The following is a 23,241-nucleotide window of genomic DNA, read 5'->3' on the forward strand; positions in this document are numbered from 1 at the left end:
CTGTTACCCGTAATTTACATAATATTTCGCGTTTCTATACTCTAGCTCTATGCTTTTTTGCGGCATGCAACATTTTGAAAACCTGCACAATCTTACGGTACATTTATCATACATATATAACCCTTAACGGGCACTCCGACTTATTCTAGTTTCTATTTAGGTATGCCTAAACGTAGTTACAATTACAGTTTTCTCAAGGTGTCCGTAGCGGCGTTTCCCTTCCTCACATTTTGTGTCGAAAGTTCCTCAAAATCAAATTCAAAATCGAATCGATGTGGGATGACTGCTGATTGGTGAGCTGAATGGTGCGAATACCTTTCTTTCGGCTGCGACTTCAAAGGTCTGTGATTTCGAATGTGTTCTTAACTGCTAGTTAATTACTTGTACATGTGTATACACGTCTTTGGCTTTATACTCTGTGATTTTCCTGGGTTGCTAACTTGTTTTTCTGTTTCGCTTGATTTCGTTTTATAAACTTTACATCAGTACGGGTGGGTATGTCGATCTGTGTGAGTTAGTTTCGAAAACTAAACTGACATTCGGATGCCATGCCTTAAGTGCTAACACATACACTTACACTATAGTGTTCGGTGTGGCTATGTGTGGGTGTGTTGCGGGAGTATGAGTTTTTACGACTAGAGTTCGATTTTACCTCTTTAATTACTTGTTATGTACCTGGTTTTCCTGTTTACTGTCATTTCTTTTTAACATGCTTTATAAAAATGGCTATGCTCCACTTTAAAATTCTGCGTTGGATTTTCCGCTTGTCGTTTTTGTGTTTGTTTTTGCCTTTACACAATTATATTAAACATTTATCGATTTTACCACTGACTTAAGTTACGCGCGCTGTATCTGTATAAATGTTTCAAAAATTTGCACACAAAAATGGGTTTTTGCGAGGGTTTGGGGGCTAGGGGCTTTTTCGGGCTTCGGTTTTGCGGTTAAATACTATCGATTCCAAAAATTCTAGAAAATCATGGCAAAACAATTTGAAAAGTGTTTCCATTACAAATTGCATCAATATAAATTTCAAAAGTCTCAAAATACACAAAAGTATTTTAATCTCTTGCGGTTGTTTTTATCGTTTTTAATTTAGTTGTCGCTTCGTCTTCTCCGCATTATTTATTGTAATTTGTTCGCTTGTCGAGTGCAAAAATATGTTGTAGCCTACTTATATGCGCGATGCAAAAATATTTTCGCATTTCAAATGCTTGTGGTTGCAACTGCGACTGCAATGGCTGAATGCGGTTGGGAGGGGAAGAAGGTGGCTCGTTGTGGGGTGCTGTAGTTAGGGGGTGGTGATTGCGGGTTGGAGGTTGGCGAGTGTGCGGCCTTACATATATGTACATATATTGCTGGATACATGAGCACACGTGTATCGGACAGAACTCGAAAAGCAGCTACAGCCGCATCCATAATAATTGTGGCATATATTTTCCAGCTTTAAAATACCCTTTTGAACTAATTTTGCATCGGTATAATTGTTAAGTGACTAAAATTTGTTGGTAATTCCGAAAAGAACAAATCCCAATAAAAACTGATTAAAAAATTCTAAGACATTTCTCTCGAATTTAACGGAACTCAAATATCATCCGTAAACTAAACTTGGTTAACTGGAATTTTGACTTTAGATTTCCGAAATTCCCTTCAGAAATGTATTCGCAAGCGCAAGGTAAAAGTTGATTGACAACTTTATTGAGAGCAAGCTTGTTAAAAAGTTAATCCATTTCTGAACTGACATCAGACGAAGTTACAAGATGTTACAACTACTTCTTTGGCAGCAGCTATAAATGCACATATATATTTTTTACCACACTAAGGGGAAATGGAAAAGGTCGAATAGTATGTGTACTTGCAGTTTAACTGCTCCACGCAATTAGAGCAAAGCACAGAGTTAAACGCGCTAATGGGCGGGATAGTTAATCGCACAGGGACAAGGACAAAGGGGCGTATACGCAACTCTAGGGAGTCAGTTCTCCTTCCACTTGGCAACACCTAACACTCAGAGGTTAACGAAAGCACGGTTAAATATTAAGTACTACCCAAGCGACTACCAGTTGCTTAGCTCCCTCCAATCGAAGGCAAAATCTGCGGGGCAAGGACGAAAGTGTCCTGCCCGTCGGGTGGGTGGCTGGCGCTGGCTGAATGTCGTGGTGGAGGGAGTTTAGAATATGAAATCGCCACAGTCCATGGCATAGTCGAAGTCCTCGCCCCCGATGTCGTCCACGCCCGAGGAGTGAAAGTCGAAGCCACCGATGTCCGTGTGATACACTGCCCCGCTGCAGGAGGTGTCGATCAGGTTGGTGCAGTGGGTGGTGGGCAGGGCGTGCAGGGTGAAGGTGTCCTCGCACTGCGACCAGGTGAGTCCGCCGCTCCACACCCCGTTGGGCAGCGTGGCCCATCCCCAGCCGTGGCCCCATGGCAGGGCGCAGGCCAGCGAGGCCTTCGAGTCCGGCTTCTTGCTGAGAATGGCCACCGCCGCGTCGCTCTTCACCAGCGGATCCTGGGTCTGCCTGTACACCTTCGTGGTCATCGCCGAGGAGCACCGGTGGTGCTTACTGCCGCTGGCTCCGTGGGACGCCGCCTTGCGCTGCTTCACCTCCGACTGGGTGGCAGCTGCATTTAAAAATTAAAATAAAACCAAAATTCACAAGATTAGTTAGAAATAATAAATCCTGTTTAGTAATTATAATTATAAATAATTATTACTTTATGGGTAAAATTGAAGGCTGATGAAAAATTAGTGTTTAGGTGTTCTTTATTTATCAATTTATGTTAATACCTTGCGTATAAATTTTCGTTAATTGATTTAAATGGAGTGCAAGAGAGCTGAAAATGTGTAAAGGATAAAAATAAAAAATCTCTTGACAATATTTTTGGTGCTACTCTGTCTTAGGTAGAGGGCAATACTTTACGGATGTGAACGACACCATCTGGCAAAAGGGGATTTAAGCAAAACGAGTAGGCGGATGGATTAAAATGAGGGACTTAGGGGGATTTACTCACGTCTAATGCGCACCAACGGACGTCGGAGCACGTTCATCAGGTGCGGCTTGTCCACCACCAGCTCGATTTGCGGCGGCGGTGGAAGGGTCTTGGTAATCGCATCGATCCAGTCGCTCACCTCCTGCTCCGACTTGGCCAGCATCCAGTAGACCTTGGACCGCTTGCGCTGCGACCCGAGGGCAATCAGCTGGGACACATTCACTCCAGCCGGCAGCGGCGGACGTCGTGGAATCTGGCCGGTCCAGTGGGCGATGGCCAGCATCTCGGGCGCCTCCTTCACCAGGATCTTGCCCGTCGGCGAGGAGCGCCCTGGCTCCGTGAACCAGGCCATGGTCGAATCGTCGTACAGCACTACCCATTCCTCCGCCCAGCGGTTCCAGAACATTTGCTCTGTGAAGGAAAACGGAACGGAAGTCATGGAATCAGTGTGGAGAACTTAACCTACGACTAGCCTTTAATATATTACACATATTGCACTCAAAAATAAAACACGACCGGATCAAATCGATATGCGCATTGTGCATGGTAAATTTACGGTATTTAACCGTATTACCATGCAATACTGGTAAAATGAATATTAAATAATGTAATTTTGGCCGTTTTTAGGTTTTTATCTCTTAAATCGTTTAGACGGTATTTTGACCTATGTATATTTATACCCGTTACTCGTAGAGTAAAAGGGTATATTGTATTCGTGCAAAAGTATGTAACAGCTAGAAGGAAGCGTTTCCGACCCCATAAAGTATATATATTCTTGATCAGGATCACTAGCCGAGTCGATCTAGCCATGTCCGTCTGTCCGTCTGTCCGTCTGTCTGTCCGTCTGTCTGTCTGTCTGTCCGTATGAACGCTGAGATCTCGGAAACTATAAAAGCTAGAAGATTGGCATTTTGCATGCAGATTCTAGGAGCTCCTACGCAGCGCAAGTTTGTTTCAAAAGGGTGCCACGCCCCCTCTAACGCCCACAAGGCCCCTCTAACGCCCACAGTTTTGAAGCTATTATGAAAATAGTAACTGATATGTATTCGCTTCGTCAATACCTATCGATTGGCCAAGTAAAAATTTGCCACGCCCACTCTAACGCCCACAAACCCAATAAACGCTTAAACCTAGCCTTAAAAAAATCTGCCTTTTTTCTGTGGTCACTCTAATTCACAATATGTTAATGCAAATTTTAAATTATTTGAAATGGGGCGCGCATTTTGTCTCTTTTTGCTCGTATACGTTTTTCACAAGTGCATTCACCTGCGCTAGAGAGAGACGGAAGAAGTGCTAGGCAGAATTGAAAGTTCTAGAAAGCCTCTTCTAGAAAGAGATCCCTGGGTAAAAATCGAGCGGCGAAAAACATATAAGAAGGCATATTTCTATTAAGTTGTTTAGCTGAGTAACGGGTATCTAATAGTCGAGGCACTCGACTATAGCGTTCTCTCTTGTTTTTATATCTATTAGAGGATTACAAAGTTGTGCTGGCCAATTTTAATTTCATTTATCGCTTCTTATATTTCTCTCTACTAATTTGCACCAAGGACTCAACACAAATTGTTCAGGCCATGATTTTCAATCCGGCCCAGCAAGCATGACAATGACGCATCTACAGCACAGCCAAATCATGAGTAATTACACTTGAATGTGACCCCGAAATGATTATACCCCATTCCCGCGTTCGAAGAACCGCAGTCCTCATCCATCTACCTCATCCATGGATGCTGCGTCATCCTGTTGTGCCTGAGTTGGGAGGACTGTTACTGTTGTGCTGATTTGACAGATTGCCGACTCTTCTAAGGGGCTCTACTCGTCCCTGGGCGGATCGGCCTACCATGCTGACAGCCACAGGAAAGGGTCTGATTCGGACCTTCATTTCAACGACCTGCAATTGCCTAGCAGCTAGTCCTAAATTACTAGTTTTACTAAATCGCGGTTTACTTCTTGGTCAAATTAATATTCGAAAAACATTTTGTATAAATTCAAAATATGTAGGAAAAAGAAGATGTACAACAAAAGTAGATTTTATAAAACCTTAAATTCAAATCCGTAAAGTTGCAACACATACTTTGTTTATGCTATGAAAACCCCCCCTTTCAATGAAAGCTAAGTATGCAGATATACGTCTGCATTAACATAATCTAATACCCATATGACCTGCACCAAAAATACAGTTGAGTTTAAAATCTATAATTTGGTATTTTATATAAAACTTGTAGATCTTAAATTTTTACTAAAAGAAATTCAAGGCTTGGGACTAAAATGGATACTCACTTTTGTAGCGCAGTAGATAGCCGCCCTTGATTTGTTTCCCACCGGTTCCTGTGAAAAGTGAAGAAAACGAATTATGGAGTGAGTGCCAAGTGGGGAAAAGTCTGCTGGCGAATCTCATTTAGTCCGCATCCGCTGCCCAGTGCCAGAGTACCCATAGTCCAGTTATACGATACCACTAATTGAACAGGAATCGGGCGCTGCAGCTGAAGCCCATTTCCCATTCAAGGACTTCTTCCCTTTTCGTCCGACGTCCGACATCCGCCAGCTGAGAACCTAGCGCCCACGCACCGAAACTGGATCTGCAAATTTCAAATGTAGCGAATCCAGGTGCGAGGCGACTGGTGGCGCCGGATAACGAATAGCGAAAACGAAACACGGAATTTCATTTAGCAATTCCCTCGGAATTGCAGCGGCAGCAACTCAATCACCAGCCGCCACTGCTGCTGCTGCAGTTGCCCTGGTGGCCTGGTCTCTCATTTCAAATTCATTACCACTGGCATCCCATTTATTTGGTCAAGTGTCGAGAGTCGAAAGGGATGGGGCATGCAGCAGGATTTGGGCCAGTGGCAAACACGACGCTTGCGGTGGACTGAATTAATTATTTCAATAAAGATGACCAGGGCAACGGGCATACGTACGTATACTTGATCCGAAGCCATTTCACACCTTTGCCGTCAGTGCCCACTTCACTAGAACGTATTATATTTTAATATGAATTTTGCATTGGGGCAAATAACAAGTTATTTCTTTAATTTAGTTATTGAATGTATACACTTATTAATTTGATAAACACTTCATGTACTTATTTACTTGTTTAGATAAATTTAATTTATTTCTTAAATTATGTTAAGAAATGGTATCAATTAAGTAAAGAACAACACTACGTATGAGTAATAAATTTTAAAGCCATTACGCAATGCCTACAACTTATTTTTCCTAATGGCAAATGGATAATGTAGGGGAGAGTGGGGGAATTTCGTCACAGGGGCAATTTCGTCACCTGCAATATCTCGGAATCCATAAGTCGTAAAAATATATAATTTTTTTGTTTTAGTCCTTCAAGACGGCCAGACACAACCAATGCATTTGTTTTGCACAGAAGGCCAAGATAATTAAGCTATAATATTAAATGTGTTTTAACAGTTCAAAAGCTACATTTAGTTCTCGACGAAATTTTTTCTGTATGCCACAATTCAAAAGGAATAAGATACACGATTTTTTATATAATACACAGTGCTATAATGTGCATTTCTGCGTCAGTGATTTTTAACTTCGCGCCTAATTTCGGAAGAAAAATAATTATTTCTAAAAAAGTACTGTCTGGGGAAATTTCGCCACCCTACGCTAAGGGTAAATTCGCACCTATTTTAAATACATATTTTTATATTTGACGAGCTGGCAAACGAACAGACTACCGGCAGCAGCAACAAATATAAGACGTCAACAAAAATGGTACGCTCGATCAGTGTAACATACTTACAGGCGTAAAGTTCCCTACATTTTTCAGGTGACGAAATTTCCCCAGTTGTGTGGTGATTTTACCCCCCTATGTGGTGAGATTGCCCCAGTATATTGGTTTTACTTTTTAATTTTTTATAAATCACCAAGTTAATTAAAAAAATAGGGGAATGTCACATTTTAAAGCTTAGTGCTAACCGCATTCAACAATAAAAATAGAAATATGATAACGTGTCTTAAGATGGACAATAAATAGCTTTGAAAAAATGCTGACGAAATTCCCCCACTCTCCCCTACTTAGAATTCTATAACCATACATTTTCGTAAAATTTGAAATTATTTCCCCAAAAAATTAAAGCTATCGGTGAGTGAATTTTTACCATTAGCTTAATCCGCTTAGGCTATCAGTTACAATTAACTCAGAATAGAAACATTAATACTAAGAATCCAATCATAAATATTACTTATTTAAAACCTTAAACCCCTAAGCAATTGGACTAACAATTATTTGTATTTTTTAAAAATTACTTTAAAAACTTTTTTGTTTTGAAATTTCAACAAAATTAATTTCTTTACCCGAAAAGGAAAATGAAATTTATATAGACGTTAAGCTTTAGTTCTTACTATTGCATTAGGTCTTCCGGATTATTTTTTCCAAGAAACTGATAAGCGATTAATAGTGTCCTAGAACAATTGTAATTTCGGAATTGAAGAACCACTCTGGCTTTTTTCCGCACTAGACCACTCGAGAAAGTTGCCTCTGCAGCAAACTGATTACGGCCAGAGTGGCTGGTGACAATTTGCTCCGGCTGAGAATGGGATGCGATGAGCTTGCACAGCATATGAAAAACGCTCGAGGCAAGGCGGGCTAAAAAACGACGTTTGCCCTCAAAACGGTCTGGGTCTACTGAGATTTTTCTGCGACCTATGTAATTTTTGTACACAAAGGGAAAAACATAACAGCTTTCTTATTTTCCAAGTTTTTTAACCATCTGACAAACTATTAAAACCAGAGGCCGTATATAATAAGTTATACTTATCCAACTCACAAGTAATCATTGTAGATAATAATTTGTTTATTTATAAAAGAAAGAGGTATCAGATAAAAATATTGCACACCACTTCAAAGATCATTAGTGTTCATAAAAAATAATGTATTTATAATAAGTTTTGGAGAAATCTAAATGCAATTATTTTCTCAACTTTATTCCATTCCTTTTTAATACAGACAAAATGGTTTTGAGTGTACCCAGAAGCAAACGAAATGCAGACGACAACGATAGAAGCAGTACAAGTGTCGACGGAGATGATGAAAGGATGAGCTCGGGAATGGCGCTGGAACTGGTGACTGGGGGATAGGGGGCGGGAGACTGGGGAATAGGGGCAGCATATATGTACATATGTTGCATCGGGGGTTGATGAGAGAGCGAGCTCGCCGAAGGACACTGCCTCGCTTGTGTAAGAAGGCAGGGCAGCGGACATCATGTGTGCCACTTCAGTGCACGCACACAGCCACATGCAACCATGCCCACGCGCACACACATCCGCACTTGCATCCCCATCCCCGCCTCCCTACACTCACATCCACATGACAAATCAGCTAGAATTGCAAGTGGATGCCACAGACGACGAACCCTTCCCATTCTCGTCCCCTGTTCGCACTGGGGCAAAAACGAATCGGAAGGCGAAGACAACGACAACGACAAACGTGTACAGACATAATTGCTGGCCTGGCTAGATATGAGAGTGGATAAAGGGCTATGATATACAAAAATGAGGTACACGCACTAGGAAAATATACCGAAAATCGGACTGCGTTAGAGACATTATCTTTCAACAACCATATAACATATACCGATTATATTATTGTTTTTGCAGATTTTCACAATGAAAAGTAAAAATCTTCTGTAAAATAGTTTTTATTTCCAAATAACGATCCTGTTTCGATTGAATTTAAACATGAAACATAAACCAAAATCAAATTGCATCTGGGGTGGTTCACTTTTGTATGGACATTTTTAAGGTCCTACTCATACTCGTCTATACGGTGCCCATTGTGGTATTCAACGTATACCAAAAGGAAATTTTTGAAAAAATTGTGTTTTAGAGTCTGCGAATTGGCTTTAAAGTATATATCCCATACGCAATGTTGCCTTCGATCAAAAGGTTTTTCTAATCTCCTTTTTTTTTACCAATGAAATTCACACAAATAATATGGTTCACATTGTAAGCGGTAAACATAACCAGAATCAGTTGGGAATTATAGCAGAATAGTTTTGCTAGACTTTATTTCCTTGTTATTTCTTCTCAAATATTCCTCCGAGTGCAAGCACATGACTTATGCATGGGGCGAACTGCAGCAGCAGCTGTAACCCGAAGCCAGTCCACATCCTGCCATTCTGGGCCTCGACTCATTTCCAGCTGGTCCCAGGCAAATACTCAGATGCCCCACGCCATGCTTAGCGCGATGTGGGGCTGTGTTGTATCTACTTAATGATTTAATGCAGAGCACACACAACACCCACACACATGTGCTGGGCAATGGGCGTGGCACTGTCAACAATTGCAGCATAATGAAACCGCATCCTGGATTCCGCTTGATAAGTTAAACGCTGGTGTGGGCCAGGATGTGAAAGCGAGGGGCTGAAAGGATGTGAAAGAGAAAGTAGCAGACAGACGCGCAGCTGCGCCTGTGTGCGAATTCATTGAGAAAAATAAGCAGCTGGGAGGGGCGGGGAGGACCCAAAAGGGGCGGGGCACTTGGGGTGGGGCAGCAAAAACGAGTTCAAGGGTTTTCCGCCAAATGAGGGCACACCGACAGCCTTTCGGGGGCGCAGTTTCAGTTTCAGTTTCAGTTTCAGTTTGGGTCTCAGTCTCAGTTTCGGTTTCACTTTTTCCCCCGCTCGTTTCCCGGGTTTTCCCACTCACCCATCGCCTGGGGCTGTTGCAGCTGCAACTGCTGCATCTGCTGCGACTGCGATTGCTGCATGAACGAGCTATCCGCATCCGCACTCCGCGATTTCACCTTGGTGCACATGGAGAACATCTTGGCTGGGCTGGGCTGGGCTTTTCCTTCGCTTTCCCTCGGCCTTTTCCCTGCTTTTCCGCTACTTTCCTCGATAATTGGCTCTTGGCAGCTTTGTTGTTGCTGTTGCGGCGGCTGTCGTATTGGTAGTTTAATTGATTTTGTTGCCGTGCGGCTCGAGTGGCAGCTTCCCGGGGGCCAGGTTGGTTCCTCGAGTTGGTTTTCCAAGTGAAAGTGATGTCAGCGCCAGGCTCGCGTTATCAGGCACTCGCACACACACACACGAAATCACGCACAGCGGCACACAAACACACCGACGCTCACAGTTTTCCCTTTTTTCTGCGTTAAATTTTCCCGATTTTCCTGCTTATTTTTTTCTAGGGCTGTAGCAACGCCTTTTTGCCGAAAAGTTCTTGATACGATGCCTGGAAATTAATGGATTTGCGATCCTGACACTGACGTCGCTAATTAGATTTCCGATTTTCGTTGACTACTTTCGCGCTGCTCTGTCGCTTGGGATGCTGCTCCCCCACATCCGCGAATCCGGGAATCCAAGTCGTCCAAGTGGACAACGGACATGGAAGTGTAGTGAGCAAGGAGGCCAGTCAATCAGTTGCTCCTGGGCCAGTGGTCAGTGGTCAGTTGTCAGTTGTCAGTGCGACATGACATTGCGATGGCAGTTAATCAGATCCAGATGCAATTGAGCGATGGATACAGTGGGTCAAAGGGCAGGGCAGGGCTTCTCTTCTTTTGTGGCCGCAATTATTAGTCTGCTGCTGCTAATGGTGCTGTATGTTGCGGTGGTTGGACTGCTCTCCGCTGCACACCTCTGCTGGGTTAGACGGCCGAAACTCGACTGGCGAGCCCTGTCGAGCCACCGAAGCTTGGAACCCGAGACTGGAGCATCGAGAGCCGAGCCCACACGAGCTACTCCCGCCGAGAGCTTTCGGCTAGGACTAGGACAACACTCGAGCGCCAGACGCAGGCGGTGATGCTGCTCCTGGTGGTGTCCTTCAACGTCCTACGGCAACAACACCAGCGAACCCGCCAACGCCAACAGATGACAGGCAGCGCGGCTGCTTTCACTCATCTTCCCAACTTTCTCCCGAGCTTTTTTCATACTTTTTTTGTCCTCTCTCTCGCTTTAGTAGGTTACCCAGTCACTTCATACCACCACCCACCGTCCCATGTTTATTTGGCAACCCACTGCGACTCCGAATGGGGCGGCAGCATCTGCTCCGCGCGGCGATAATCGGTAATAATGCGCTCCGCCACTATTCAAATGGGCGGCAAGTAAATAAACAGTACTTAGTACAGTTGAAACACTTGCTGAGCCCCAAAAATTTTACAGGACGCAGCTGCCGCCGCGCTAAAAAAGAAATCGTGGCGGGAGTGGGGTCGGGAGGTTGGAAAGTCGGAAAAGTCCCCACCCAATCCCTCGGGTGCCAGTGCCAGCGGAGGCGGGAAAGCTCCGAACGGCTTCCCATCCAAGTAACTGTGTGACCCAAATTGAAATATATTCAGGCTGCACGACGGCGATTTAATTATCTTAATTTGATTTTAAGTAGCGCCCAACGGGGATCCAAAGTGGCTGGAACCACATGGCGTATGAGTGATGCATGCGATAGTTCAACATTTTGGGTAGCTAAGAAGATTTACATGACTTTTGTGTATTAAAGTAAAATTGTAGGTACAGCGTTTTTTGGAAAGCATAAGTGGAGTCACCTAGACGGTATGAAAAACGTCTTGGAATGAAGAACCATTTACTATATCGCAGTGACCATGGACTATTGTCTTGAATGTTATCTTCTGTGCACTCAAGGCCAACCGAAATGTCAAATAATTGGTTAATTAAATTGTCGTATCACTACTCATGTGCTTGTCGAGCAGCAGACCCATCAACTGTAAGTCGTTCCTGCGAAAATCATTCTCCGCTGCCCAATAAACGGCAACTGTGTTACCGCATTTATGGGCCATAAGGCATAAGCTCCTTAAAAGCAATCTCAGAGTCTCCACTTCTATTTTGCTGTCCTGGTTTCCTTTGCAGCTGCAGTGGCTCCCGGATTGTGGGGGCCCTTTATGACCCAGCACTTCCATTCGTGGAAAATAGATCTCATTACAGGAGACTCGCACCTGCCAGCAGTTGCTCTGTTCGCATATTATATATTCGGTATGGTATTGTATGGTACACGTCTTTCTCGCCCTTCAATGTCAGCTGGTTGTTCCCAGCGCTTTGTTGGCGTTCCCAGTTCTGCGTTCGATGTGGATGCTTTGCATGCCTACTGGAGCCCCAGTCCCAGTCCCTAACACCCAAACCCCCAACCCTCCTGAACCTATACCTGAAATCGCTTAATCAGTTTATGCAGCACAAATTTGCCCAAGCAAAGTGGGCTTGATATTGGGGTATGGTATTGGTATTTTGCATTGGCGTTTCTTTTGCCTAGGCGCTTGGAGCTCTATTCGAACGTAATGCCTTTGTAAGTGCCATTCATTTAATGCTGCTTGATGTCTACTCTTTCTCTCACCCGCTGCATTAAGGGAATTTAATGTTTGGTAATCTAGTTTCTTAGACAGGGTTTTCATTTTGCTTGGATCTGCTACCCTAACCAACTAGGAACTTGGAAATTTTGTTCACAGTTTTTATTGCCTGATTAACTGTTTTCTTTCCGTCCCTCAAAAGAAGTTTCCTTATATCATAGAAACTTATCAAAAGTTAATATCAAACAAAAAATTGTATTTAAAAAATATTTTCCTACGATCAAAATACATATCATTTTAAAGTAAAGCATTGTACAATATTTTAAAATGAAAACATAAAAGAATGCAATAGCTGAGCTACTAAAAGTTAATATTTCTGCTTCGTAAGATGGTTAGTCACCATTTAGATATTGGTATATATAGTATATATACGTATAGGGTCGAAATCGGTCCCTTGCTATCTCCCTTGTTTTGACTTTCTACTAAAACTTTTACTAAATACTTCTGTAGAGAAAAACACATATATTTGATCCGATGAAAACCTTTGCCATATTATATTGGCTGTATTTCAGCTTTGTAAAAAATAAATAAGAAATTTAAGCCACAGTCAGAGGGGCTGTCACCCCCTGGTAAATAAACTTCGAGTTCATATCTGTGCGGCCCCTGTCGAGGATTTCAAGGCCTGGGCGTTTTCACTTTCGGTTTCCAATTACACACAGTCGCGCTTCGCCAGCTCGCTCTCTCACGCTCCATGTCTCTCTCTATTTTCCAAACACGGACACAGATACGCACACGCTTAGCTTTAAAGTGTGTCCCGCTTTCGCTTTTCCACCATCCCAGGACCAAGTCCAAACCCAACCCTACCCTAGTCCTTGCCCAAATCCCCATGTCCACGCCCATACTCCTGACCGTGACACAATTTCCATTGTCGGGCATCGGCAGTAACGGCAGCCAGAGCAAGCAACAGCGTCCACGGGTACAGAGTACATAGCTGCCTGGTGACCTGCTCTATTTCATGGATACTCCATCCAGCTGGGGCTCCCAAACACTTGTCCTGGCCCCAAGAACAGGGCGAACAGGTGCTGGTCGACGGAAATTGGACACTTGTTGGCCTTGCCGATATCAATTCGCATTTCGACCATTTTTGTGGGTGATTATCGTAGGATTTATTATCATTTGGTGATTTGATTTAAGGCTCTACCTTGTACATTACAATGATATATAAATACATTGAACTACTCGCGTAGATCAGGACTTCTTTGAATGTCTGCTAGTGATTTCCTCCTCCTTGTGTCTGTTGCGTCTGGCAAAATACTTGCCGAGTCAACGTTGCGTATGTATAAAATATATATAATCGTGTATCTGGGTTGTGTATGTACAACAGACTGCCTTGTACAACTTGCGCCTGACTTTCGCTTAGTTTGCAATTAACATTTTGAGTAACAAATTTATGCAGCATCATGCAGAAGTCGTTGTGTTCTCGGTTCCTCAGCTGTGATGTTCCTGAATATAATAATGCTAATTAGGTGATGGTGGGGCGATGGATTCAAATGATAGATGGCAAGATGAAGCGTCAACCAACTTAATATCCAAGGCCTCTCCATCTTCTTAATATATATTAGGGTGTGCCGACTTGGTCGACAAGGAGTAATTCTTTGGTTCTTTGAAGCGGCTTTCGGTTGTTTTCCTTCGGCAACAAAAAGTCAAACTGAAAGTGTGAATTACATATGAGTTATGTATTACCAACGGAAAGAGTTTAATGAGCTAACATATTTTGCATGATAAGTATAAGTTTAATAATAATAATTGTAGGCCTACTACTTAAGGTAAGACAAATTACACTTTGTTTAAACATTTCATTTGATTGAATCGGTCCACCCCAATACTTTGTTAAAGTATTCCAAGAAGATTGGCTCGATTTTGATTAAATATTCAATCTAGTTTAAGTCCTGGCAAGGCAATCTGCTGCACGCCTGTACAGCAACCGTGTACACGTGTGTGACTTATTTTATGTCCGGCTATAAAATTAGGTACATTTACAGTATTAACTATAACATTTTAAAAAATCTGTACTTTTTCAATTCACACAAACAACAAACATTTGCTAATAGCCGAAAATTATCCTACGATTTTGAATTCGTTTTGGTTGTTTTTACCGCGTAATACTCGAAGCGTGTTTATCATCTAGGGATTCTTGGTTTGATTCTTCTGGGTTTCTTATTTAGTTGGTTTTACAATAAGGACACTAGTGAATTACATTCAAACGGTTGATGGGAAAGCGACCAGCCGAACATTTTCGGAAAAATCCAATGGGACCGACAACAACAGTTGTAAAAGTAGCCACGGTAGTGGTGGCTGCCATTTCCGGTTCCGTTTAGTTCTGCAGCGCGGCTCGCAGGAGACTGTCCAGTGTGAGCTGGATGGTCCCATTGGCAGCTGCCTGCAGAACGGATGGCGGCTTGGGCAGTGCCGGAAACATTGTCGGTGCTCCCGCTTGACTGCCCTTGCCGCCCAGGCATTCCATACCAGTGGTTGCCAGAGTTTCGGGCCCGGGGACGTGGCACAAGCTGTGCGGCGAGAGTTGCGTGGGCAGGGGGCTTTTTGATTTCTCCGTTTTGGGTTTTTCCTCTGGCTGGCCTTCTTCCAGCGGCTCCTGCTCCTGCTCCTGTTTCAGCTGCTGCTGCTGGGCAATCGCAGTGTTGACCTTGTTCCACAGGTTGCTGATGACAGCGGTATCCTTGCCAGCGGCTGCCGTCCGCTTCGCTATCTTCTCGAGGAAACTCTCGGTTTCCGGAGCAGTATTCGCTGCAGTTTCGACAACATTCTGCTGCTGCTGCGAACCGCCCTCGCTACGTGTGTGCGAGGTAAGGCGTGGTCGAATCATCGGCCTCTCCGAGGGCAATTCCGGCAAGGTAGCGGATACCGCCAAGCCCTGGCTCACAAGTTCCAGCATGATGCGACGTGTGATGCCCAACACCTGGGGCTTCTTGGCCTCCGTAATGTAGGCCTCCCACTGCTTATGTCTGCCTTCTTCATTGCTCCCCGTCGCAGAGCGACGTAGCTTGGCCCTCATGGAGTCCACTGCCTGTGCAACTGGTGCTTGCTGGCCTGATCCGTCTGGTTTGAAACTGACCAAATCGTAGACAAAGTCCTTGTTGACCGCCTTAACCCGCTTGCGGATGGGACGCTTCTCGTGGGAATGCTCACCGGACTCGGGTGAGATTTGCGTGCGTGACTTGCGACGTTTCTTGCTGGGCGTTGGCGTTGGAGTGGATTCTATCGACTCTTGGCCTGGTTCTTCCTTTATCACGGCAGTTGGCGATATGGGCCGCACGTCTCCCGCAGATTCTGTTATGGTTTTTACACGCTTCAAGCGCCTTTCGTAGGTTTTAATAGGGGGCTTGGCCTCCTTTTCCGTCGCTGTCAGCTCCTCCTCTTGATCCAGCAAAATGATATCGGCGTCCACATCATCGCGCGAGTACTCGCACTCGTGGGTGGACACATACTGCTCCGTCAGCTTGTCTCGGTCGCCTTCTATCTTGTGGGTGAATCCCAGATGATTAACAATGTCGTAGCGCCGAAATGCGCGATATTCACACAGATTGCAGCCAAAGCGGCGTGCGCGATAATGGAACATGGATATGTGACGACGCAGATTTCCGAGGGCATTGAACTGCTTATGGCAGATCTTGCAGCGGCAACGCAGCTGCTTCTCCGCTGGAACGTTGCGCTTCTTCTTTGCCTTGCCCTTGACATCTTCCTGATCGGCATTGGATTCAGGACCAGCCCCTGGTGCCAGATCGTGCTCCTCCTCGGTGTTAGAGGCCTCATCGCTGGCAGAGTCGCTTTCGTTGCCCAAATTGAGCTGGTCCAACGACACTGTGTGCAGGCCAGGGGCAAATAAATCGTTCGGCTCCGGTAGATCGGCAAACATCTCGTTTAGGGTAATTTCCTCTCTTTTGATCGGTTCATTTTTCGGCAGATCTATGGACGCAGTAGCGTCATCGTCGGCTGCATCCAGACTGGACTCGTTGCTCTTTGCCTTAAGTTTCTTGACGGAAGGAGCCGGCTTGGCCAGCGCCTCTTGCTTGGCCCGACAGTTAAGCAGGTGGGTTGACAGAGCAGCGCGACGTTCGAAGGACTTTTCGCAGTAGATACACAAGGACATGATCTTCCGATGCTCACCGCTGGCGTCCAGTGGCTCCGGGACATAGCCCACCACGTCGTCGGAGAGCTGCAGGCGCTTAAGCTCCCGGCAAGGACCCTTGGGCTGAATGTCCCCTTGCTGTACGCGGCGCTTGAGGATAGTGTTTCGCATCATTCTAATGCGACGAGTAGGTTTCCTGAAAAAGTGTTTTCGAGAAGGCAAACTTTAATTTTCAGTTGCAAATGTTGGGGTAAGTATGAATAAAATAAGGCTGTTTCAATAAAATGTGCTTGTTTAAACAACTTAACCGAATATGCAATATTTTAATTATTAGACATAATCAGTAACTAAATAGAAGTGCTGACTTTATGTTGGCTAGCAATGATTTTAAATTTTAACGGGTTACCAGAGACTTTGAAGAAATAAAAATGTTTTAAATTTAATGTCACAATTAGTCCTATAGAAAAATGTAAATTAAAGGATTAACTGCCTTCTTTACTAGCCCTACTCACTTGTGATCCTTGGATAAATGACGAATAACTGCAGCGGCCTGGAGAAAGGTCAGCGAGCAGGCGGGGCACTGAAAGACGAACGCCGACGATGAGTGATGCTTTTGAATGTGCAGCTGAAGCGTTTTGTGGGTTTGAAAAGTCAGGTTGCCTGTGAACGAGAATGGAAAGCACACCAGTCACTAATTGATTTCAAGGCCTATTCGGTTGTGAGTCCGTACAGATCTCGCAGAAGATGCTCGTCTCCGTTTCGTCGCTGATGGACTGCTCGCCGGTTTCGCCGGAGTCGCTGCCTCCGTGGCGCTCCAACTTGACGGTGGTCAGGGCCTTGCCGTCGGGTCCCACTATGGTTTCAGCGGGATTGAGCATGCGGTGCACCTCGTCCAGCTCTGTCCTAATGCTGTCCTCCTGGTCCACCTTAATGGTCTGGTAAACGGCCTGACTGGAGGTGGGCACGGACTCCAGCTGCAGAACCGTCGGGGAGCTGCGCCTGGCCTGCGACGGAGCCTTTTCCCGGCGCAGCCGCTCGATGACGCCACTCAGGTCCCGCATCCCACCACCGCCTCCCCGCATGGGACGCACTTCGCGGGGAACTGGAGAGCAGCCCGTGCTCCTGCTGCGCAGCATGTGCTCCATGTCCTGTGGCGACGGACCGCCACCCGTTTGAATAATCACCGTGGAGTTCTGATCCTGTGAAGGGAGTTCAAGCGATTAATTAGCATTCCATGGCCGTGGGGACCGCGACATGGGGCTATCTTTACTGCCCACTCACTGTGTATCCACTGCCGTTCGCGGAACGAGCGCTGACGCAGCAAAAGACGCGCTTGTGGCTGATGAAATTGGCCAGACTGCGGAACATGTTCCGGCACACCTTGCACTCGTAGATCAGGCTGCACTCCAGGCTGAGCAGCTGGCGCACCTGCGGGAAAAGCGGGGAGTTATTCGGGCACATGCGAAACTGGGTCGAAGGAGCAGCCGCCATTGCGGGCCAGGGCTGAGTCACGTACTCCACTCGGACGGGACTCACCTCGCTGGTGCCATCCTCGTAGGCCCGACGCGCCTCCTCGAATCCAGTGTGGGCGGTGCGCAGGGGCCGCTGCAGCAGGCTGATGTCGTCACCGTTGTGGTCCATCTGCTCCTCCTTGAAAGTGTCCGAATTACAGCGCGAGCTGCGCTTCCTCATGGCGCTGGTTTCGCGCGCGCGTTGCCGCTCCTGCTGGCCGAGTCCTAGCACACTGCCGTTCCTATTCTTTTCAGCCACGTGCGGCTCCTAATCAGTTTCCAATTCGCGATCAAAGTGGTTTTCCAATTTGAATATGGGCCTGCATCTTGTCTTGCATTTTTTGTATTCAGTATGACCGTGGCCGAAGCGCTGGTCTGCGCTGGTCTGCCGATCTGGTATTTCCCGACATTTGGTATACACTTAAACACTACAGGGACGGTATAATCGATTGTTCAGCACATGGTCACTCTGATGACTTGAACAAAACACAGTGACCGGAATTAAGCTCGTCATATTAGTTTCACCCATAAATTAACTTAAACCAGACACCATGAGCTGTCCAGGATTTGGGGAACTGAACATTCCTTCGTCGCGCGCCTTCTGGGACGACTGCGACGAGGATGAGCTGGAGAACCTGAAGCCGGTCGAGAAGTGGGTGAATTTGGCTTGTTTGCCCAGTGCTAATCTCCGAGAATTGCAGGCTGGAGCTCAAGTTCGATGGCGATTCGGCTGGCGAGGTGGCCCCTGTGGAGAGTGAGCTCCTGGTGGTCATCGAGGGCGTCAGCGTCACCCACTTCGGCACCTCACTGCTGGCCAAGGATTCGAAGCGCGTGTGCGGCATTCCCGCCAACACCTCGTCCCTGCACTGGAGTCCTTCGTCCAAACAGCTGCTGGCCATCCTGGAGGAGGACCTGACCAGCAGTGGCGAGGTCACGGAGCTCCTGCTGCCCTACGCCAAGCTGGCCAAGAAAGTCATCACCCTGACGCTGAAGCCAAAGGTCGAGTTTAAGAGCGAGGACATACAGCTTTACAGGGATCACATAGCCATTGTGCGTGGCGTGGGTGTCAACCAGAAGGATGTCGCCGAACTGGAGGCTCCCAACTTCATTGCCGGAGTGGCGGCGGGAGGTGAGTGGTTCAGGTGACCGCGAAACGATCACACATTCAACTTTCTTTTACCTACTCGCAGTTGCCAGTTGGCGCGACCAGGAGGAGTTGCCCGTGAACTCCTTCGTCATCTACACCGACAAGCTGCCACTGGACGCAACGGCTGCCCAGCCAGTGATAAAGCTGCTCCAGAGTGTGGGCGTGCAGACCGGCAGCCAAAACTACGTCCCACCGCGCAAGGAGAACTCCTATCTGTACATGTGAAACTACTTTCGGCTGTGTTCTTCCTAGTTTTAATGATTGTAAAAATGTTGCGGTTGCGGAATAAAAACAAACTACTTCAGTACTTCAAACATGCTGAGGTTCACCTCTCGACGACGCTGTTCCATGTGCGCCTTGGCAATGGCGATGAACTGCGGCCGGGAGAGCATTGAATAGGCGGGCACCAGCAGCGAGGAGGCCAGCATGTGCAGCTCCTTGTGCCCACTGCTGAACATATCGATTCCCAGCTCCAGGGCGCTGCCGAAGTCCGATTCGTCCACGGCTATATTGGCGGCATTGGCCACCGGCTGCAGCTTCTCCAGCACCGCCTGCTTGGCGGCCACATTGTCCACGTCCTTCTGCTCCAGCATGGCCAGCATCTTTTTGAGCTCGGAATCGCTGACGGCCAGTGGGCGGTAGCCCAGCTGCGTCTTCCGGTCGAAGGGCACAACAATGCCGGCTCGATGGAATGTCTTGGCCACCACCCGCTTGTTGCGCTCCCGCTGCAGTCGCTCCAGCTGGGCCAGTTCCAGGGAGTTGTCGCTCAAGTACCTCGGCACAGCCTTCTTGGTTCCCGCCAGCTGTCCGGCTGAGAAGGGGGTGGCCACGAAGTCGTGCTCCAGGTAGTAGAGGAATGCATCAAAGGCATTTCCAGCCACAAACTGGAACTCACAGCCCTTGGCAGAGTCTGTGCGGGCTATCAAGAGATTCTCCTTATCCTGGGGCACATCTCGCCAGTAGCCGTAGTGGATGCCTGTGCCTCGACGCACGAAGATCGTCTGGAACTCTGGTGGATCGTAGTAGAAGCGCCAATGGCGTAGATAGTCTCCCGGTTCGCCCAGCTTGGCGCCGTGGAATCGTTCGGCCAGGAACTCAAAGGGACCCACCAACTGCAGTTGGAACACCTTGTCCAGGTGCTCCAGGCCCGCATCCTTGGGCTTCGCAGGATCGGATTTCAGGCTGCACACAAACTTCCAGAACTCATAGAAGTCAGGCGGCATTTCGACAAGGAATTTGTGCCTGATGAACTCGTTGGACTCGCAGAGATTGTCGTACTCCTTCTGCACGGACAGGCGAATGCGCTTCTCCAGGATCTCCATGTAGTTCTTCCCGGCTATGTTGCCCATGGCCTCCTTGTGAAGCTCCGCTGTTTCTGACTCATAACTGCCCTTGGCCTCCTCCTCGTCCAGCATGTCTGCACTGGAGCTGCTTGTGTTGGGCTTATCCTTGTTGCTGTCCTGCTCTTTCGAGGTTGCACCTCTTTTTGGCGCCACTTTTCTGTCTTCAGCGTCGTCTTCTTTCGCTTCTTTCTCGACCGGCTTCTCTGGATGATTGTATTTGGACAAATGCGCGGGATTACGCTGATAGCACTTGTCCCAGTACTTGCAGTCTTCTTTTGGCATTCTCGATTTAAAGATTTCGCGATTTGTGCGCTTGGTATGGTACAATAACCGAGAACACACGCTCTCAGGGGCGGAGTCAAAAGCTTGTGGGGGTAGTTACCTGGAGAGGAGGAAATTTTTTTATAAGCCCTATGTCCCAACAATTTGTTCCTTTTTGTAATTTTAATATAATTTTTATATTTTTGAAAATAAAATATATAAATTCAAATATCTAAAGTATAAATCAAAATAAAAGGATTAATTTTATTTTAAATATATTGAAATTTATTAAATAATTTAATCCTCAATTTCACATTAATTGTTGAGTTCCAAAGATCCCTCTCTTTTCATTCTACGCCCATGCCGATTCCCAAGAACAAGAAGAAGCACACCCCCAAGAGTGTTGCGAAATGCCCACGGAAAGTGCCGGTGACTGGCAAAAAAAGAAATGCACCTTATTGCAATGGACATTTAGAGGGGTTTTCTTTTAATTGTAGTTCATTCAATGAATACAAACTTCGCGAAGATAATCGAAATGTTGATGGTTGGGTGGTTAGTACGGATACAGTGGATACAGCGGATGAGCAGGCGCTTCAAGGGAAAAACACTATTCTAGGCAGCCGCATGGAACAGAACTAATCCTCGACGGCGCACATGACCGAGTAGACGCACTCCTCCTTGTTGATCAGGTGGCAGGTCTTGTTGACCAGCGACATCAGTTGGTTCACGTCGGTGGCCCAGTTGTTCAGGATGTCCGAGGCGCTCTTTTTCTGGGTGAAGTAAATGATGCCGGCGGGACGATCGATCTTCACGCGGATGGTGTCACTGTTGGCCAGCTTGGACAGGTACTCCTCGCAGCGGCTGGTGGGCAGGTTCAGCAGCTCGCTCATGCGCGCCAAATGCAGGCGGGAGTAGTACATGGCAATGATGCGAATATTCTGTGGATGGACAATAGCGATTAGTATGGGAAGACTGAGGAATCTGCGACAAAAAGCCTACATGCTCTATTAGACGATCCTTGAGCTCGGTGATGCACTTCTTGCCGTGCTTGGTGCTATCCTTGAACATCTCATTCTCGGCCAGCACAAGCCCAAAGTCAGCATTGAATGTGTCGAAGTTGATCAGCTCCTTCGACATGAACAAGCGCAGAATTTCCCTGTTAAATAAATGATAAAATTAAGTTTTGGATGAGTGTAAGAGTCAAAAGATACTCACTTGTAGGCTGGCACTTCCTCCAGCTTCTTGTTCTTCGAGAGGTGGCCCATCATGTCGCTCTGTTCGTTGTCGAAGGGAGCCAAAACGCAGTACAGCACGGCACAAACCAGCTTTTCCGTCAACTCCTTCTTCTGTTCCTCGGTCAGCTCAATTTCGACCTCGGGCTCTGGAACGACCTCTGGCTTCTTGTCCTTGTCCTCCTCCTCCTTCTTCTTCTTGTCCTCGTCCTTCTTTTTCTGCTCATCCGTGGAGGCGGCGGAGTCCACGGGTGTGAGGCCAGTCTTCTTGCGCGGCGGCTCCGCAATGGCCTGGTAATGGCGCGAAGTATTCAGGAAGGAGGTGTCCCGGTTCAGCTGGATCATCAGATAGTAGAACTTCAGCTTGAGATCGTGATGTATGGGATCATCGAAGAACTTTATGCTGATCTTCTTGGCGATGATCTGCGTGGACACGTAGTCCTCCTTCAGCAGACAGAGGCGCATCTGCTCCAGGATGAGCTCCACCTTCTCGCGCTTGTCCATCGAGCCGTAGGTCTCCACCTGCAGCTCCTCCATGACGGTGGCCGCTCCGGCGACGTCGCCGTCGGCCTCCTTGATGTCGGCCAGGATCTTGGTGAGGCGGGCCCGCTCGATCTCCACGTAGATCTTGCCCTCGGTGACGGACCGCAGGGTGTCGATCAGCTTCAGCTTGGTCTCCTTGTCGGGCGTCTTGTCCACATATGTGACGCACTCCTGGATCATCTTGACCACGGCCTGCTTCAGCTGGGAGCGACGGCGGACCAGCAGAGACACGTACTCGTTGAGGGCGTTCCAGTTGGCGGCGTCGAAGCAGATCTGGCAGATGGCCACCAGGACGCGCGAGCAGGAGACCATGTCGGCGCCCAGGCGCGTCTGCTTCTCCAGCTGCAGCATCATCTCGATGGCTTCGTGGAAGGCGTCGGGGTTCTTCTTGGCCAGCTCCTTGGCCAGGGGGATTTTCTCGTTGCAGGCCGGCTCGTAGTCCACCTCCATCTTGGTGATGCGGCCGCCATCGAACAAATAGGTGTCCATTGTGCTCTGAAAAGCAGGCGACTTGTATTTTTGCCGCTATGACGAGGCAGTTTTCCCACTCACCTCGCCTTCGTCTTTTTCCTGCCGCGGAGTCTACTCGAACTGGTTGTCGCTGGGTAAAATGCTGCACGTCGTCTTGTCCGCAACCTGGTTGGCTCGCCTCCTTGTTTTCCTTGCGTTGCTGGATGCAAAAGCGGCGTTTTCTAATAATATTTCTCCGCACCGCACAAATTTCTGCTTACAAATGCTGTATGAATGCCCCTATTTTTGCAAATAAGCATCGATACTTATCGATGCTTAAAAACGCTGTGTTGTTAAATTTCTGTGTTGTAAAGTGTTTGGCAG

At 46.8% G+C, this 23,241-nt stretch overlaps 5 protein-coding genes across 5 annotated transcripts; 1 reads left to right on the forward strand and 4 right to left on the reverse strand.

Moving 5' to 3' along the window:
- Positions 1–1,785: 1,785 nt before the first annotated feature.
- On the reverse strand, positions 1,786–10,005 carry LOC108064992 (uncharacterized). The gene is made up of 4 exons (XM_017152821.3): positions 9,649–10,005; positions 5,263–5,310; positions 3,007–3,396; positions 1,786–2,616 (listed from the first exon to the last, which is right to left on the reverse strand). Exons 1-4 carry the CDS (start codon positions 9,764–9,766, stop codon positions 2,165–2,167), a joined length of 1,008 nt encoding a protein of 335 aa, XP_017008310.2. The 5' UTR covers positions 9,767–10,005; the 3' UTR covers positions 1,786–2,164.
- A 3,363-nt stretch (positions 10,006–13,368) lies between these two features.
- Positions 13,369–18,249, reverse strand: LOC108064998 (uncharacterized). Its single transcript, XM_017152829.3, has 5 exons — positions 17,907–18,249; positions 17,652–17,798; positions 17,101–17,569; positions 16,883–17,030; positions 13,369–16,566 (listed from the first exon to the last, which is right to left on the reverse strand). Exons 1-5 carry the CDS (start codon positions 18,060–18,062, stop codon positions 14,598–14,600), a joined length of 2,889 nt encoding a protein of 962 aa, XP_017008318.2. The 5' UTR covers positions 18,063–18,249; the 3' UTR covers positions 13,369–14,597.
- A 90-nt stretch (positions 18,250–18,339) lies between these two features.
- PSMG1 (Proteasome assembly chaperone 1) lies at positions 18,340–19,342 on the forward strand. The gene is made up of 3 exons (XM_017152831.3): positions 18,340–18,533; positions 18,583–19,010; positions 19,072–19,342. The coding sequence occupies exons 1-3, from the start codon at positions 18,433–18,435 to the stop codon at positions 19,251–19,253; spliced, it is 711 nt and encodes a 236-aa protein (XP_017008320.2). The 5' UTR covers positions 18,340–18,432; the 3' UTR covers positions 19,254–19,342.
- Hpf1 (Histone PARylation factor 1) lies at positions 19,267–20,708 on the reverse strand. The gene has a single exon (XM_017152830.3). The coding sequence runs from the start codon at positions 20,651–20,653 to the stop codon at positions 19,325–19,327; it is 1,329 nt and encodes a 442-aa protein (XP_017008319.2). The 5' UTR covers positions 20,654–20,708; the 3' UTR covers positions 19,267–19,324.
- Positions 20,709–21,098: 390 nt separating this feature from the next.
- On the reverse strand, positions 21,099–23,233 carry Rpn5 (regulatory particle non-ATPase 5). Its single transcript, XM_017152836.3, has 4 exons — positions 22,960–23,233; positions 21,848–22,902; positions 21,632–21,788; positions 21,099–21,570 (listed from the first exon to the last, which is right to left on the reverse strand). Exons 2-4 carry the CDS (start codon positions 22,894–22,896, stop codon positions 21,268–21,270), a joined length of 1,509 nt encoding a protein of 502 aa, XP_017008325.1. The 5' UTR covers positions 22,897–22,902; positions 22,960–23,233; the 3' UTR covers positions 21,099–21,267.
- Between the last annotated feature and the right edge of the window lie 8 nt (positions 23,234–23,241).

Source organism: Drosophila takahashii, chromosome 3R, assembly GCF_030179915.1.
Source record: "Drosophila takahashii strain IR98-3 E-12201 chromosome 3R, DtakHiC1v2, whole genome shotgun sequence".
Taxonomy (NCBI): Eukaryota; Metazoa; Arthropoda; class Insecta; order Diptera; family Drosophilidae; genus Drosophila; species Drosophila takahashii.

Coding starts and splice junctions, on each gene's coding strand:
- PSMG1 (XM_017152831.3), top strand. CDS start 18,433: ATGAGCTGTCCAGGATTTGGGGAACTGAACATTCCTTCGTCGCGCGCC. Junction 18,534..18,582: donor AACCTGAAGCCGGTCGAGAA/GTGGGTGAATTT, acceptor CGAGAATTGCAG/GCTGGAGCTCAAGTTCGATG. Junction 19,011..19,071: donor TGCCGGAGTGGCGGCGGGAG/GTGAGTGGTTCA, acceptor ACCTACTCGCAG/TTGCCAGTTGGCGCGACCAG.
- Hpf1 (XM_017152830.3), bottom strand. CDS start 20,653: ATGCCAAAAGAAGACTGCAAGTACTGGGACAAGTGCTATCAGCGTAAT.
- LOC108064998 (XM_017152829.3), bottom strand. CDS start 18,062: ATGAGGAAGCGCAGCTCGCGCTGTAATTCGGACACTTTCAAGGAGGAG. Junction 17,799..17,906: donor ACGAGGATGGCACCAGCGAG/GTGAGTCCCGTC, acceptor CTTTTCCCGCAG/GTGCGCCAGCTGCTCAGCCT. Junction 16,567..16,882: donor CATTTATCCAAGGATCACAA/GTGAGTAGGGCT, acceptor ACACTTTTTCAG/GAAACCTACTCGTCGCATTA.
- LOC108064992 (XM_017152821.3), bottom strand. CDS start 9,766: ATGTTCTCCATGTGCACCAAGGTGAAATCGCGGAGTGCGGATGCGGAT. Junction 5,311..9,648: donor GCAACAGCCCCAGGCGATGG/GTGAGTGGGAAA, acceptor CACTTTTCACAG/GAACCGGTGGGAAACAAATC. Junction 3,397..5,262: donor CTATCTACTGCGCTACAAAA/GTGAGTATCCAT, acceptor TTTCCTTCACAG/AGCAAATGTTCTGGAACCGC.
- Rpn5 (XM_017152836.3), bottom strand. CDS start 22,896: ATGGACACCTATTTGTTCGATGGCGGCCGCATCACCAAGATGGAGGTG. Junction 21,789..21,847: donor GAGGAAGTGCCAGCCTACAA/GTGAGTATCTTT, acceptor TTTATTTAACAG/GGAAATTCTGCGCTTGTTCA. Junction 21,571..21,631: donor AGGATCGTCTAATAGAGCAT/GTAGGCTTTTTG, acceptor GTCCATCCACAG/AATATTCGCATCATTGCCAT.